The 15,450-nt window shown below is 56.9% G+C and overlaps 8 protein-coding genes across 8 annotated transcripts; 5 read left to right on the top strand and 3 right to left on the bottom strand.

Annotated features, from left to right (window-relative positions):
- The first annotated feature begins 235 nt into the window (after window positions 1–235).
- On the top strand, window positions 236–2,071 carry C7974DRAFT_221780 (major facilitator superfamily domain-containing protein). Its single transcript, XM_046137178.1, has 3 exons — window positions 236–1,044; window positions 1,092–1,479; window positions 1,526–2,071. Exons 1-3 carry the CDS (start codon window positions 351–353, stop codon window positions 1,941–1,943), a joined length of 1,500 nt encoding a protein of 499 aa, XP_045995779.1. The 5' UTR covers window positions 236–350; the 3' UTR covers window positions 1,944–2,071.
- Window positions 2,072–3,081: 1,010 nt separating this feature from the next.
- Window positions 3,082–5,359, top strand: C7974DRAFT_398214 (uncharacterized protein). The gene is made up of 5 exons (XM_046142286.1): window positions 3,082–3,431; window positions 3,540–3,619; window positions 3,717–4,430; window positions 4,477–4,790; window positions 4,839–5,359. Exons 1-5 carry the CDS (start codon window positions 3,385–3,387, stop codon window positions 4,887–4,889), a joined length of 1,206 nt encoding a protein of 401 aa, XP_045995778.1. The 5' UTR covers window positions 3,082–3,384; the 3' UTR covers window positions 4,890–5,359.
- Window positions 5,360–6,018: 659 nt separating this feature from the next.
- C7974DRAFT_415046 (AAA domain-containing protein) lies at window positions 6,019–6,650 on the top strand (the record flags this gene model as incomplete). The annotated part of the gene is made up of 2 exons (XM_046143858.1): window positions 6,019–6,204; window positions 6,300–6,650. The coding sequence occupies 2 exons, from the start codon at window positions 6,019–6,021 to the stop codon at window positions 6,648–6,650; spliced, it is 537 nt and encodes a 178-aa protein (XP_045995777.1).
- Window positions 6,651–6,716: 66 nt separating this feature from the next.
- Window positions 6,717–7,457, bottom strand: C7974DRAFT_415045 (inosine triphosphate pyrophosphatase; the record flags this gene model as incomplete). The annotated part of the gene is made up of 4 exons (XM_046143857.1): window positions 6,717–6,856; window positions 6,909–7,090; window positions 7,144–7,217; window positions 7,275–7,457. The coding sequence occupies 4 exons, from the start codon at window positions 7,455–7,457 to the stop codon at window positions 6,717–6,719; spliced, it is 579 nt and encodes a 192-aa protein (XP_045995776.1).
- A 447-nt stretch (window positions 7,458–7,904) lies between these two features.
- C7974DRAFT_398199 (uncharacterized protein) lies at window positions 7,905–10,462 on the top strand. The gene has a single exon (XM_046142285.1). The coding sequence runs from the start codon at window positions 8,246–8,248 to the stop codon at window positions 10,235–10,237; it is 1,992 nt and encodes a 663-aa protein (XP_045995775.1). The 5' UTR covers window positions 7,905–8,245; the 3' UTR covers window positions 10,238–10,462.
- A 91-nt stretch (window positions 10,463–10,553) lies between these two features.
- On the bottom strand, window positions 10,554–11,728 carry C7974DRAFT_415043 (RlpA-like double-psi beta-barrel-protein domain-containing protein-containing protein; the record flags this gene model as incomplete). The annotated part of the gene is made up of 2 exons (XM_046143856.1): window positions 10,554–11,100; window positions 11,157–11,728. 2 exons carry the CDS (start codon window positions 11,726–11,728, stop codon window positions 10,554–10,556), a joined length of 1,119 nt encoding a protein of 372 aa, XP_045995774.1.
- A 1,571-nt stretch (window positions 11,729–13,299) lies between these two features.
- Window positions 13,300–14,277, bottom strand: C7974DRAFT_314643 (putative methyltransferase-domain-containing protein; the record flags this gene model as incomplete). Its single annotated transcript, XM_046138468.1, has 1 exon — window positions 13,300–14,277. One exon carries the CDS (start codon window positions 14,275–14,277, stop codon window positions 13,300–13,302), a length of 978 nt encoding a protein of 325 aa, XP_045995773.1.
- A 193-nt stretch (window positions 14,278–14,470) lies between these two features.
- On the top strand, window positions 14,471–15,255 carry C7974DRAFT_435366 (60S ribosomal protein-like protein L23a; the record flags this gene model as incomplete). Its single annotated transcript, XM_046145054.1, has 4 exons — window positions 14,471–14,495; window positions 14,677–14,732; window positions 14,825–14,998; window positions 15,049–15,255. 4 exons carry the CDS (start codon window positions 14,471–14,473, stop codon window positions 15,253–15,255), a joined length of 462 nt encoding a protein of 153 aa, XP_045995772.1.
- Window positions 15,256–15,450: the final 195 nt, after the last annotated feature.

Below are 15,450 nucleotides of genomic sequence, written 5' to 3'. Positions count from 1 at the left end.
CTGTGCTATATCTCCTGAATCACCCAGCCTTGCGCCCTCTGCACTCCTCCTCCCGACCCCACGCGCGCCATCGCCCAATGCTACATTCCATTCCCCAGCTTCCTGCGCACGCGACTCCATACCGCTTCGCCGGACCTTAACACCCACATCCAATTGGCACACACACAGAAAGAGGGAGGATGCCGTCCGTCGCTCAATGGGCCGGCACGCCGTCCATCAGGGGCTCGAGCGAGAGCGTCCGCATGGCGCTGCTCACCGCGTCGCTCATCGGCCTGCAGTGCGCGCCCCGCCACCTCCAACCGGCCCCCCCTCGTCGCTAACGCGCCCGCAGGATAACATGGAACGTCGAGATGACGTACTGCACACCCTACCTGCTGGAGCTGGGGCTGACCAAGTCGCGCATCTCGCTGGTGTGGATCGCGGGCCCGCTGTCCGGGCTGATCATGCAGCCGCTGGTGGGCGTGATCGCGGACCGCTCGACGTCGCGGTACGGGCGCCGGCGGCCGTTCATGGTCGGCTGCACGCTGCTCACGTCGCTGTTCTTGCTGCTGCTGGGCTGGACGAAGGAGGTTGTGCGCTGGTTTGCGACGGACAAGGACACGGTCAAGAATGCGACGATTGTGCTCGCTGTGTTCAGCATCTATGGGATTGATTTCGCGATCAATGCCGTGCAGGGTAGCTGCAGGGGCCTCATTGTTGATACCTTGCCGATTCCGAAGCAGCAGGCGGGGAGCAGTTGGGCGAGTCGGATGGTTGCTGTGGGGAGCTTGGTGGGGTATGGGGCGGGGGCTGTTAAGCTGGAGAGTGTCTTTGGGACGCTGCTGGGCGATACGCAGTTCAAGCAGCTCACTGTGTTCGCGGCGTTCTGTCTGTGTCTGACCGTGGGGCTTACGAGCTGGGCTGTCACCGAGAGGGTACTGATTGGACATGATGGCGAGGAGAAGCTGAGCACTACAAAGGTCTTGACGGACCTCGCAAAGTCGACCTTCGACCTGCCTGCGACCATCAGGACGATCTGTTATGTGCAGTTCTGGGCATGGATCGGTGGGTTGGAGCAGCTCCCACGTCTGAGATGTACTGACACTGTGTAGGCTGGTTCCCGTTCCTGTTCTACAGCACAACCTGGGTCGGCGAAGTCTACCTCCGCTACGACGCACCAGCTGCTGCCAAAGACTCCAATGACATGACTGGGCAAGTCGGCCGGATCGGCTCCCTGGCACTCATCGGCTTCTCGGTCGTCACCTTCATCATGTCCGTCCTGCTACCCTTCGTAGTCAAGAGTCCCGAAGGCGAAGAAGCCCCTTTCACCGCGCGCCCCCCAGCCAAAATCGCTACTCTCGTCGAACGCGCTGGGCAACTCAAACCCTCCCTCCTCACCGCATGGACAATCTCCCACTGCGTGTTCGCAGGCTCCATGTGTCTCGCGCCCTTCGTCCAGTCCCTGCGCAGCGCAACCCTCATCATCGGCATCTGCGGCATGTACGTCTCCCCCTCCCCCCCTTCCCCACCTACTCACCCCCCGCAGCTCCTGGGCTATAAGCTGCTGGGCGCCCTTCGCCTTCCTCGGTGTAGAAATCAACCGGCTCTCCTCATCGCCCTCCTACGTGCCCCTCGGCCGCAACTCCATCGACCTCGACGCGCCCACGCTGCACCTCGGGCCGCCCGACGCCGAAGCCCAGTCGACCGGCGAGGGCTCCGGCAAGTACCTCGGCATCATGAACGTGTACACCACGCTGCCGCAGTTCGTGGGCACGGGCATCAGCTTCGTGGTGTTCAGCGTGCTGGAGCCGGGGAAGAGCCCGGAGCTCAGCGACGCGCCGGCCGAGGAGCACCATGGCACCGAGGGCGTCAATGCGATTAGTGTGTGTTTGTTCATTGGCGCTGTGTGTGCGGTTGTCGCTGCCTGGACGACGGTCAAGTTGGGCCGGATTGCGAGGTTTTAGGCGTCCGTAGCTAATACACACTGGCGGTCCTGCCGTGCAGGGGCCGTTTTACACATCTTTTCAGAGCTGAGGTGAGATGTTGGGCTGCGATGGCCCGACTGTGGAGGTGTGGACACAGGCGCAGCCAATTTCTTGGTCTTGGGTGCGAGATGTCGTGGTGCCGGTGCACTGTTGCGAGCCGGCCTGTGATTCGTTCCGGGTTGGGGGCGAAGATCACGGTCTGCCCTCGCTGTTTGATTACTGAATGGCCTGATTACTACTGGACTCGTGGGTTGGTGGGGAAACGGACTCGACGCTGGGCCAACGGAGGAGCTCGGAAGGGGGACGCAGATCGGTGCATACACAGGACATGGATGGGAGACTGCTGGCGTCTGGGATTCGAGCAAGAAGCTAGAATGTCCAATATCATCTCGCTATAGCATGCTAGATGCTCCCGCGTTCGTACAACATACGGGCGGGTCACGCAAACACTACGAGCACAGGAATTCGTCAGATGAGAGCACCCAGAGGCTGGCTGCTTCAGCCGCAGCCCCGTAATTGATAGCCCGACGCGTGTCGGCGAGTGCAATGCAAGACCTGGGGTTCACGTCCCCAAAGAGGGTTGTTGATATCAGGCACGAAAGGCAGCATGCACGTCCCAGTACACATCGGTACCATTTCCGCACTGGGCGCGTGGTCGACATGACGTGCAAGCATCTCCCTTCCCCGGGCTCCAGCCGCGATTCCCCTTCTGGTAGTGCGACTAGGCGTGAATGACGGCGGCGGGTAAGTTTTCTAGCAAGAAATTCTCGTCCGGCCCCCGCTTTCTTCTAGAACACAGAAAGTATGGCTGGCTATACGTCGATGGAGATGCAGGGCTCGTTGCAAGCACAGTGTGCCCTTGCGCAGTCAACTGCTGCATGTCATCCAAGGTTCGGTCACCGTTGGAGTCCTCAGGTGGTTAGGCTAGCGAGACCGCGTTTGGTGCCCCTTCCAACAAGCTGTCATTCCTGGCTGTTGAAGCCGCCCAATCTGCGGAGGAACGTGAGCAGAGGGAGGGCCAGAGAAAGGTGCCTGCGGCCAATGTCGGCGCTAATGCTGCAATGACTGGGCAACTGCTGCGAGCGCTGTTGTCGGCAGGTAGAATCAGTCGCTGCTTCTCGTGGTCGTGCATGGCGCGAGACACGTGCAGCGCCTTCACCGCGAGGTAATAGTTGATAAGCCGCGACGTCCGCATCAAACAACAAACTCGCTGCCACCTAACCACGCTATCGTGCACCGTGCCATTTCCCACGCGCCCTCAGCATCGACGGTCGTTCTTCCACGCTCGGCCTGCCGCTAAGCAGCCCGTCCAAAGTCCAGCGCTAGAGCCCCGCCGAAAGCTGCAGAGACGCTCACCAACACACAACATCCCTCAACATTTTGCCACCTTACGTCCCTGAACCACAGAGCCTCTGCCAAGATGTCTGAACCGATTCGCAATAAGAAGATGGATACCATCTCCGCTCCGTAAGTCTCTTTCTGCCTCCCGACACCTTTTCCCCGACCCCTACCACACACTCTCCCTCCAACCGCCGCCATCATGGACGTCCCCAGGTCTAACAAGCAGCCTACCAGCACACCACAGAACACCCCCGCAAATGCTGCGCCAATCTCGTCGCGCGCCCAGCAGCCCACCGTTGGTACCATCAACGAAGGTATGTCGCACTCACTTTTTCGTGATTGTTTTGTTGCCCCTCCAACCCCGCGCGCTGGCGCCGCAAATGTTCTGACCGCTAATTTGAATTTTCACAGAGGAGCTTGACCGCGCCGCCGCAGGACTGTTCGCTGCGAACCCTGCCCTGGTCTCGATGATGCAGGCCAAGCTTGGCTCGCTTGTCGGCCGCTCCAGCGGCTACATTGAGTCGCTTCCTGGTTCCGTCCGCCGCCGCGTTGCCGGTCTGAAGGGCGTCCAGAAGGAGCACTCCAAGCTCGAGGCCGAGTTCCAGGAGGAGGTCCTTCAGCTCGAGAAGAAGTACTTTGCCAAGTTCACACCCCTGTACCAGCAGCGTGCGAAGATTGTCAACGGTTCCACCGAGCCCTCGGAGGAGCACGTCAAGATCGGCGAGCAGCAGGATGAGGACGATGAGGACGACGAGGAGGAGGGTGAGAAGGAGCTCAACAAGGACGAGGGCAAGGACGTCAAGGGTATCCCAGAGTTCTGGCTGAGCGCCATGAAGAACCAGATCTCGCTTGCCGAGATGATCACAGACCGCGATGAGGCCGCGCTCAAGTCCCTCACCGATGTGCGCATGGAGTACCTTGACCGCCCCGGTTTCCGCCTCATTTTCGAGTTCGAGGAGAACGAGTTCTTCACCAACAAGTCCATCACCAAGACCTACTTCTACCAGGAGGAGAACGGCTACGGTGGCGACTTCATCTACGACCACGCCGAGGGTGACAAGATCGACTGGAAGACAGGCAAGGACCTGACTGTCCGCGTCGAGAGCAAGAAGCAGAGGAACAAGAGTGAGTTGCGACGTAATCTTGTGACGAGCGAAACTAACACCCGCAGACACAAAGCAGACCCGTGTCGTTAAGAAGACCGTCCCCACAGAGTCGTTCTTCAACTTCTTCGACCCCCCGAGCCCTCCCCAGGACGACGATGACGCTACCTCCGACATTGAGGAGCGCCTCGAGCTCGACTACCAGCTCGGCGAGGACATCAAGGAGAAGCTCATTCCCCGCGCCATTGACTGGTTCACCGGCGAGGCTCTTCAGTACGAGAACATTGAGGACTTCGACGAGGGCGAGTTCGAGGACGAGGACGACGAGGATGAGGATGAGCTCAGCGACGACCGCGATGAGGATGAGGAGTCAGATGACGAGGTAAGATGATTTCTCACAATGTGCTTGCAGTAGACTAACGCTCCGCAGAACGACGGCACAAAACCCAAGCAGGAGGCTGCCGAGTGCAAGCAAAGCTAAATGTCTCTTTGGACCGATCTTCTTCGATGATATCTCCGGGCATTGGGCTTGTTTCAATCTAGATGGCACTTCTGGCTGTGACGGGCTCGCAACCTGACCCTTTCCCTTTATCCTTGCACAGCACTACATGTTTCTGACACGGGCGTACCATTGCATCAAAAGAGCCGGACGCCAGCCGCGGGTGGGTTGCTCTAGCTATACATGAACTATACTGGGTCTTCCCCTGCCTCGCTCCCACTCCCCTCACCCCCCCTTAATAGTCCCCTGCGCTGCCGCACCTCGGGATTGCACTCCGACGCCCTTTTCCTTCCGCTGAATTGCTGGCAGAAATAGAGAGAGGCTGTTTCCCGGCATCCAGAGAGACGAGATCCCGACACGAGGTGCCATGGGGTGATTTAAAAGTCTGTTTTTTGGGTACATATGTAGATTGCGATGAAGTTATGAGAGCGGAAATTCCACGTTTTATAGAAGTTGTGTTGATGCTGAGTGCTGTGCTGTGCTGTGCTGTGCTGTGCTGGTGCACTCCTACTCCTACTCCCTAAACTGTCGCTGTCACTGTCACTGTCACTGTCGTGTATGTCCGCAGTCCTTAGTGTTCACTCAGCGCAGTAGCAGCATTAAACTGCCCCCCTCTCCGTCTGCGGTTTGTGCGCACCAACCTAGGTACTGTCAGTTCTGCGATCGCGTGCGCGATGCATGCGCTGCGATGCGATGCCTTTGGTAAGGCAGTGTTCCTGACCAGATCAGGCTAGTGGCGGGGTAGGTCTGATTGGCGGGGTTGACGCAAGCCCGCCGCTGGTTCGAATATTTTTGTGAGGGTGGTGACGCGCCGAGGGCCTGTGTGGACTTGGCTGTTGGACTGCACCACGCTCTACACTACACTGCGATATATACACATACTACTTTCAGATCAGATCAGATAATCAGGGCTGCGGCGTGAGATTGCTGTCAAGGACTGTTTACTGCTGGAATTCGCTGGCTGAGGCAATTCGTGGCGGAGTACGAAGCTCAGGAAGATAGGACGGCGAGTACGACTACAACTACGAAGCTCAGCACCTACGACTACAAAGCGCAGCACTCCCCCAGCTCGCCATCGCACCGCACACACCACACCACACCACACCACACAATGGAGCGCAAGACCCCCAACATCATCGTCACCGGCACGCCCGGCGTCGGCAAGACCACGCACGCCGAGCAGCTCGCGCGCGCCACGGGGTTCACGCACATCTCCGTCAACCAGATTGTCAAGGACGAGGGGTTCCACGAGGGTAAGGACGAGGAGACGGGGAGCTGGATTGTGGATGAGGATAAGGTGTGTTTCCGTTCTTAGATCACATCACTTGGGTCCCGAGATCTCGAGACCCGGGTCACGATGTGCAGAGTCCGTGTAGTGCTAACAGCGCACAGCTCCTCGACTACCTCGAGGCCCGCGACATCGCAGCCACCGGCGGCAACATCCTCGACTGGCACGCCTGCGACCTGTTTCCGGAGCGCTGGATCGACCTCGTCGTCGTCCTGCGCTGCGACTCGACGGTCCTGTACGACCGCCTCACGGCGCGCGGCTACACGGGCAAGAAGCTGGAGGAGAACATGGACAGTGAGATTATGCAGGTCTTGCTGGACGAGGCGCGGGAGGCGTACAAGGAGGAGATTGTGGTGGAGCTGCGCAGCGATGCGGTCGAGGATGTGGAGGGGAATCTGGAGCGGGTGGAGTTGTGGGTGGAGAACTGGAAGAAGGATCGCGCAGGGGGGGAGTAAAGGGGGGGTGGGGATTGAGGATGGGAATGTGGAACGTGAGTCTATTCTGTTGCTTTTGCGGGGTCTTCACGCGCTGGGCTGGGCCGCGAGCCATGCCTTTAGCTTCTCGAGTGCTTTGCCGCGGTGGCTGATTTTGTTCTTCTCCGCCTTGTCCATCTCGGCGTATGTCTCGCCCGTGCCTGCGTACTCGAAGCACGAGTCCCAGCCTGTTTCTTGTCAGCAACTCCGCGTCGACGGCGTGCAAGTCCACCTGCTTACCGAACACAGTCGGCCCTCGACTCGGCACCAGCTTGCCGTCTGTCCGGCCCTGGAACGTAATCGGCTCGTGGCCGGGCCCGGCGCAGTACCCGAATGTGCACACGGCCTGCGCGGACTTGTCGTCGAAGCCGGCCAGCATCTTGTGCAGTTCCAGCGGCCCGAGCGAGAGCATGAACCATTTGCTGGAGACGCGTTAGCAGGCACGCAGCCGGGCACAGGGGGGCGGAGAGCGTACATGTAGGGACCCGGCAGGTCGTTCATGGCCTTGAAGCAGAGACATGTGTCCTCGACCAGCACGGGGCCTCCGACCTGCAGCGTGGTTAGTGGACCTGCGTTGAGAAATACAAATGAAGAACTTGAACGTACTGCTTCTGCTGCGCGGCGTGCCTTGTCCAGCGTGACTTCTTCGACTGTGCCTTGGATCTCGACCAGATCGACATTCTGGTTGCGCAGCTCAATGACGCCTTCCAGGATGGCCTGGACTTCGGCGAGCTTGTTCTTGTTGCCCGTGATGAAGTTCAGGTGCTTGGGGACTGGAGTCGATGTCATTCTGACAGCGTGACCTGGGGCCGAGTACAGCAAAGATGTGGTCGGGGATAGCGAATGAGGCTCTTGGAGGCTCTTGGATAGCGGGATGTGGCGTTGATGGTGCAGCTGAATCCTTCTGATATCGGTCCGGAGAGTTGCACGCGGTGGATTGCTTTCGAGGTGTCAGAATTGATGTCATACAAGCGAGTGCTTTGCGGTAGACTATATATCGTACGATCTCTTCAATAGTGAATTCCGCAGATTTGATAATGAGAATGTGATAAGCAGCGAGGTGTGACTGGTAGCGGAATTAGGCGTGAAAGAGGGCGAAAGGGCGCAGCTCCCGAACGCAACTCAACACGGCACACTTACAAACTTCTACAGGGCTGATGATGTCGTAGCTGATTGAGCAGCTGAGCTTCTATCCTCTTAGACTCGTGCAAGACGTGCATCAACACCACCAGAGCTGCACGACTAAAAGGTGGGGTCTAAACTTGGACATGGAAGCGAGCGCGCTATGGCCCAAAGAGGAGAAGGATTGAGCTAGAGCTGCGTCGAATGTCACCGTGCCTTCGAGCCACGATACTGTCTCCGAGAAGTAGCGTCCTGTTCCCAGCCCTACCAACGGTGTCCACTCCCATTTGTCCTCGTTTAGTGGTACGCCAGACCACGCTCTAATTGCGGCTCGGAGCCCGCGTTGCTACAGCCTCATCTCGTCGAGCGCACCTGATCCGGGGACAAGTCCGTCAGCATTGTACGCTCCCATCTGGCATCTGTCTCCTGATTGACGACATCGCCAACCCGCCAGTATGGCGCTCAAAGGTCTATTCGTGGCCGTGAATGCCTCGAATGGAATCATAAGAGCACTCTTTCTGCCAATATGGTACGCCCTGCTACTCAGTCCATTCACCTTGGCGATAGCCTACTACTACGGACTCGGCCAGAAACTACAAGATTCCGTGGGTGAGGACTTCTCTTGGTTTGATATCCTGCCACAGTTTACAATTTTTACTGTCTTTGTGCTTCTTCCTACCCGGCTGTTGTCAGGCTCGGGAAGCGTAGACAAGAGCAAGGATGGCGGGAAGAGCAGGGTACAATCGCTGCCATATTGGATCCCGGGGATTCGACACCTCGGCAGTGTGGTCTCTGGTCAAGAAGAATGGTTGAAGGAAGTCCGAGATACATCTGTGCACGGCATCATCTCGTATCGAGCAGCAGGTGCAAAGCATGTTGTCATCCTGACAGCGGCTCTGTTGGAAGAGTTCCATAAGAAACGCACCAGCTTCGTAGAGCACAGTGCTTCCAGGTGGGCAGTACTCCGCAATGCGTACGGGATGCCCAAAGGCTTCGAGAGCGGCTACACGGAGCTGCAACCGAAGATGAACGAGATTGTCGACACAGAAATATTCCGCTTGAAGGCTATGGAGAACTTGGTCGCCGCATCGTGCATCCTCTCAGACACTCTGCCAGACTTGATCACCTTCAACTCGTCCATTGTCGACCAGATGCAATGGGAACGAGTCGCCAATATCGAGCTGACAGACGGGACTTCAGAAGCGGAGTGTGATCTCTTCACTCTGATCAACGACTTCTGCTGCAGTGCTATAGTTGGACCCATCACTGGATCCCACTTTGCCGAGTCATACCAGCTGCTGGCCTCTGATCTAGCGGACATCAACAGGCACTACTACGCACTTTCTCTTGGAATCCCACGACTGTCGCCAGTCCCAGGTCTTCCCACAGCCGAACTGGCCAAGAAGAGACTTCTCCAGAACTTTAGCGGGCTTCTCACGGAGCTCACGCACCCCCAGGTCCGACGAGTACCAGACGACGATGAGAGCGTGAGCGAAGAAGAAACGGATGCTGACACATCGACCCCTCTTGCGACTCTCAATGCATTCTTCACAAAACACGACGTCCCTATCCCAGCGCGAGCGTCTCTCGTCCTCGACCTGATCCACAGCATCGTTGCAGAAGTCGTTCCACTTGTCTTCTGGACATTGACCAACGTTTACGCTTCTTCGTCCTGGCCGCTTGTTCAGGGCGACGAAGACACCCCTTTTTCAAAAATCAAAGAGGAGACCAGGTCGTGGGCGCAAGCCATCCAGCCCCCATCGATACATCCCTTATTCCCCGCGCCACCAGAGATCTCATTCACATCGTCTGCCCACTTCCGCAGCCCAACGCCCTTCCCACACCTCCACTCCAGCATCAACGAAGCCCGCCGCCTCTACAGCTCATCAGCCACTCTATACACCACCAGCACCCCCCTCGTCCTCGACGAAAAGAGTCTGCGCCCCGGCGAACAGGAGCAGTGGGAGCTCGACGCAGGCTCGTACGTCGACGTCGGCCTCTCACGCACCCTCATCAACACCTCGCCCGCCGCATTCCCGTCCCCCGCCACCTTCAAAGCCGACCGCTTCGTGACCGCCGCGCCGGGGCCGTCCATCGCCGTCCCCACCGACGCCGCACAGCAGTACAAAAACGCCCTGCTGGCCGCCATCATCGCGGGCATCGTCCAGCTGTGGGAGATCAGCCCGGCGCCCAAGAAGTCGTTCATGGAGCAGATGATCGAGGTGCGCGACGAGGTGCACGCTGGCGCTGCGTCGCTCGATGGTAATGGGAAGGCGAATCGGAGTAATAGCCGCGTGGCGAAGGATGGGGAGGAGAAGAAGGCGGGTGTGTGGGTGCTGCCCAGGGCGGTGGATGCGGTGAGTGTGAAGGTGCCGAAGGGTGATATCAGGGTGCGGATCCGGAGGAGGGAGGACCTGCCGGCTCCGAAGGTGCCGAGGAAGAGATAGGCGGCGTCGTCTCTGTGATTGTATGCCGGAAGAGAATCTGCGCGGCGAGTGCGTGCTGATACATGGTGGGATTGTACATGGTCACCTCGCAGCATAAATCACCTTGCATCGTTCTGGCATTTCTGGAGCTTATGCATATATTTGCATTGAATTGGTCCGATCTAGCGGTAGAAGAAGTTATAGATAGGAATGAAGTGAATCAAGTAGTCCCTGAGAAGCGAAGCATGCACATCATCCGTCCGTCATCAAAGTAAAAACCGTCGTTAAAAGCGCGCCTCGCGCACACACGAGCCCTCCCCTATCCCCCACAGCACGCTTACTTGAAGTTGCTGGCCGCCGTCTTCGACGTCTCGGGCGCAATGCTCACGCTCTTGATGATGATGCTCTGGCCGTCGGTGCTCGTGATCCTGACATCGACGCTCTGCGTGCCGAAGCCCGCGGAGTTCTCGAAGTAGTTGTACGGCTGGCGGGTCGTCTTCTTCCAGGTCTTGCCCGCGTCGGTGGAGACGTCGAGCGAGGCGACGGCGACGTTGGCGTTGATGACCTGCATGCTGAACCACCACTGGCTGGTGCCGGTCTTGTTCTTGACCACGAGCGGCGAGGTGATGCCGCACGGCACGAAGTCCCAGCTGATGGCGATGCGGCCGGTGTCGGGGTTGGCCAGCGCGGCGAAGCCGTCGCGGTACAGGTCGAGGTTGTTGGTGCCGCAGCCGGGGCACTGGTCGGTGACCATGGCGGTGATCTTTTTGCCGGTGGGGCCGGTTACGGAGACACAGCGGCCGCAGTTGTTGCCGTTGTTCCAGCTGGCGTCAGTGAGGGCGAGGCCGAAGACGGAAGCGGGGAGCTTGTATCCAGTGAACGAGCTGCGAGAGATATTAGAATCGCATAGACAGAACTGGCTTTCTTAAGAATAACTTACCACATGCCGCCATCGGTGTTACCGCCGTACCAGGTAGCCTCGCCGCGCGCAACAGCCTTGGCCTGAACCTGGGGGTTAGGAGTAACAGGTGCCTCGTAAGGAGCCTCGGACTCAGCAGCAGCGGGTGCCTCTGATGTGGGGACAGCAGCGGGTGCCTCGGACGTGGGGACAGCAGCCGAGCTGGTCTCGCTGGGGGAGCTGTAGCCCTGGCCAGGAACGTAGGTAGGCGCAGGTGTCTCAGTGATGGGAGTGGGTGTGTAGTGGATAGACACAGAAGGGAGGCTAGGCTCAGGGCGAGCAGTGTTGTTGCTCCAGGTTCCGTTAGGGTAGCTTCCCCAGTGGAGGCCAGTCACTGATGCAGCAACTGATGAGGGAAGGACAGTGATTGTTGTCGTAATGTCGATGGTCGAAGTTGTCGTGATGTCAATCGTCGAAGTGATGGTGATGTCGCTGGGCTCTACGGTAACGGTTGTCTTCTCAGTCTCAGTCTTGGTGACAGTTCGCCTGGTGCAGCCCTCCTGGGCAAGAGCAAAGCCCACAAGGGGGAGGATGGAGAAAAATGTAGACTTCATGATTCAAGCTAATTTTTAAATGGACGGTTTTGGGTATGTCTTCGGTACTCTGTGGTAGTAATGACTGTAATGGACCGTATCAAACGAGCGGCAGCAGCACTAGGCTTGCTATAAAGAGTGACGATGGTGGGAGAGACCGGAAGCTTGTAAGGTGTCACTCAAGCGGGCAGCCTTCCTACATAAAGCCCCTCGTGACCCCGGCCCAACATCTCGACTACCGGTACCTTGCCGTATGCAGTTGACTCCAACATTGCGTGGAAATTTGCTCGGAAGCAAATATGCTCGCTATCACGCACTCAAGGGGCGGGAAGGCGGCACGGCTGCATACATACAGGGTACCCGAGCGAGGCCAATGTTTACAAGCCGCACTAGAAGCCCCCAGGTCTAGGCTCACGCGGTGGGAGGTGCGAAAAGCTTGGTTTAGATGAGGTCCACAGGATTTTCTGATGAGCGCACAGGGTTGGAGATGACGCTAAGTGGAGATCAAACGTTGGCGAAATAACAAGGCGGGAATTAATTGATCCTTCAAATTATGGTCGAACACCAAAACATACTCGAGAAACACCAAACACCGAGACGAGACAATGTCTGATTTTTGAGCAGTTGATTGTCATCTGTGCAAAACGTGCTTCTCGTGGTAGTCAAGTCTGCATCGGAATCGGGGTTTCAGGATAGCGACTCTGTGTTACCGGACGTACCGGTTACGTGCAGCGAAATGACGCCGCAACTCGACCTTCCGCAATGAGGGACGAATAAATGTATCGATAGGTTCGAGATCCCCTCTAGCGACTCTCACTGTGGAGACAAAGGCACGAACGATCGGGAAGGGACCGGGAAAGCCGAACGCATGGTGTTCAGCGGCCGTGGTCTGGCAGACAGGGTATTCTTGAGTCGGGTATGGTCCAGTGTCGGGGGATTATTACAGTCGCAGGCATGAGCCAGTCTTGTGTGATGTGCCTTATTTCCTCAGGCCGCACACAACGGTTGGCGTTTCGAAGCCTGTCATAGTGATGGTGTGGAAGGCTCGGCAGATTAGCGAGCAAAGTACACGATGTTTGACATCGATACTACACTTTGGGGAATATTGACACTTAACCAGCGACTCGTGTACAGACAAGTCTACCGAGTCCGGTCCGAATTTAAATCCTCATCATTGTGCGCTTACCTATCTGCAGGTGACATCAATCGTCGTGGATGCTTTCGCAGGTGTTGAGTTCAGCGGTCAGGAGATACGTTAATTTGCAATCTTCTCGCCTTAGAATATTCCGTCTTTTGCGTTGAATGTTGAATTCTCAATGATCGACAGATAGTCCTCGGGCTGACCTCGGTTCTTCGTTCAATCGAGGAGGATGCAGAAAACACGAGGGTCTCTCGGTGCCCTCTGCGTGCAACACGCTTGTTTGACCTTGAGTGTGAACGAACCCCAGTCACTACAGAAAAGGACACAAAAAGGGCAAGTTGGCGCACCTGGGGGCGAAAGGGCACTTCCGTGAACGTGGTATGAGCCGCGCCTCTGTTCGTCCACCCCGATGATAGTGATTGTCTTAGTTGTTAGACCGTTAAAGACGGCTTTAAGTCTCGCCGTTAGCAGGCTCGTCGTCGAATCTTTCTGTTTGACTTTCCAGATGGGGATACGTCAAAGCTCCCAATACCAGATCTGGACCATCTTGCGCCGAGGCTTCCTCGTAGGTACGAGGTGAATCTACCACAATAGAGAAGTTGTTCATTCCTGGCTTGTTCCGGATTTGCCTCTTCTCAAAAGATCTACGATCAACCGGCCCAATCCAGCGAAGCAAATAATAGCACAGCTTTGCTGTCATCTTTTTCTTCACAAGGCCGAAGCCGAGACTTTTCATGATGTCCAGTAGCCGTGGTTCGTCAATGTACCTGGAGTTGTCGATGCACGGAAGAGGTAAGACAAAAAATAGCAACGGTAGACCACTACTACCTGTTGTCCTTAGAAAAGTGGGAATTCGCTGCAGCATCGCTCCACGGCCAGGTGCATCTGGCACGTAGTTGAGGACCAGGGATAGAGAAAATATATCGAATCGTTCTTGGTCAGAAGAAGGCAGTGGTCGTTCCATGAAATTCTGCTTTTCGATACCAGGGCCCTGACTGTTCAAGTCGATTCTTGTCATTTCAATGGCGTTGGGGAATTTCGAGATTTCATTTGTTGTCGAAAGGGCGCCTACTTCAAGACATCTTAGAGGCTTTTGGACTGAGCTCTTTCCTCGACTTTTACGATCAATGACGCCGAGTTCGACCAACCACTGGACGAGTAGTCTGCTTGAGTCGCCACCGCGATCACTGGCTTGCCCTTGCTTGCTTGCTGCTTGATACATGGTAATACCGCCATTCTTCTCAATTTCATCTCTGAGCGTCGCTGCTTGTTTTGAGTCTTTGTTTTTCTCTGCGGCAGCGAGCTGCTTGTGTAGCCGATGGTGGGTGCGTATGATTGTCCTGGAGCGCTGTGCAGTCATGCGTTCTTTAGGTTTGTTGATGGGCGGCCTGCCACTCGCCAGCGCTTTCTGGCGCTTCTTGACAGCCATCTCGTTTCTGAATTGATGATCACATGTCTTGGTGTTGATGGGCGAAAGACCGACCTCAAAGACAGTTTGGTGCACGGTCCACCAGGCGCCACCACCCTCGCTTACCGCACACCACCCGTCGATATTGAAAGTTCACGCCCGACTTTTCCTTTCCTTCGCGCTTTGTCACTAACCACAGCATCACATCGTCGAAATGGCTCCCAAGACATCAACCAAGAGTACGTTCCGCCTCAGTCTCGCCGGCGATCGATCGAGTTACGAGCTTGCGCATTGCGGAGAATTTGCACACCACGGCAACAGCACGAAACCTGGTACCGCACAGCAATGCAGCGAATGCGCCTCGATCAATCCAAGACGAACTTCCCCAACTCCAGTCAGAACACAGCTAACATATCGCAGCCGCCACCAAGACCGGCAAGCAGGCCAATGCCGCCGCTAAGTCTGCCCTTCGCGGTGTAAGAACTCCCTGAACTTCTTAAGTCGTGCCAGAACCAATCTCTGGCGGGCTGTTCTTCTCGTGTGTCGGACACAATTAACGAGATGACAGTCGTACGCGAACAAGAAGCGCTCCATCAGGACCAGCACCACCTTCCACCAGCCGAAGACCCTCCAGCTGTCGCGCTCTCCCAAGTACCCCCGCAAGTCGATCCCCCATGCCCCTCGTATGGATGCCTCGACCATCCTGATCCACCCCCTTAACACCGAGTCTGCCATGAAGAAGGTAAATGGAACAAGTCCGCAGGCCGAGAAACAGGCGCTGACTAGACCCAGATCGAGGAGAACAACACCCTCGTCTTCATCGTCGACGTTAAGGCCAACAAGCGCCAGATCGCCGCTGCCCTGAAGAAGCAGTACGATGTCTCCTGCATCAAGATCAACACCCTCATCCGCCCCGATGGCTCCAAGAAGGCCTTCGCCCGCCTGACCGCCGATGTCGATGCTCTCGACATTGCCGCCACCAAGCTTAACCTCGTTTAAGCGGTTTTGGTGCGTGGGAGGAATGGACCTGGGATACCCAGCTGGAAAAAGCGATGTGTAATGCTCGGCGTTCACGGGCACGTAGTCACGGCGACTCGAATGAATGAATTCAGCATGACGCCACTACAAGTGCGCGCGACCTTCAAATGATACCCCTTCACTGTACATGACATGCCTCATTTGGTCCGTGATTGA

This window comes from Boeremia exigua, assembly GCF_020726555.1.
Source record: "Boeremia exigua strain MPI-SDFR-AT-0100 chromosome Unknown C7974scaffold_8, whole genome shotgun sequence".
NCBI lineage: Eukaryota > Fungi > Ascomycota > Dothideomycetes > Pleosporales > Didymellaceae > Boeremia > Boeremia exigua.
Note: the sequence above shows the minus strand (reverse complement) of the source record. Positions and strands in the feature narration are given on the sequence as shown.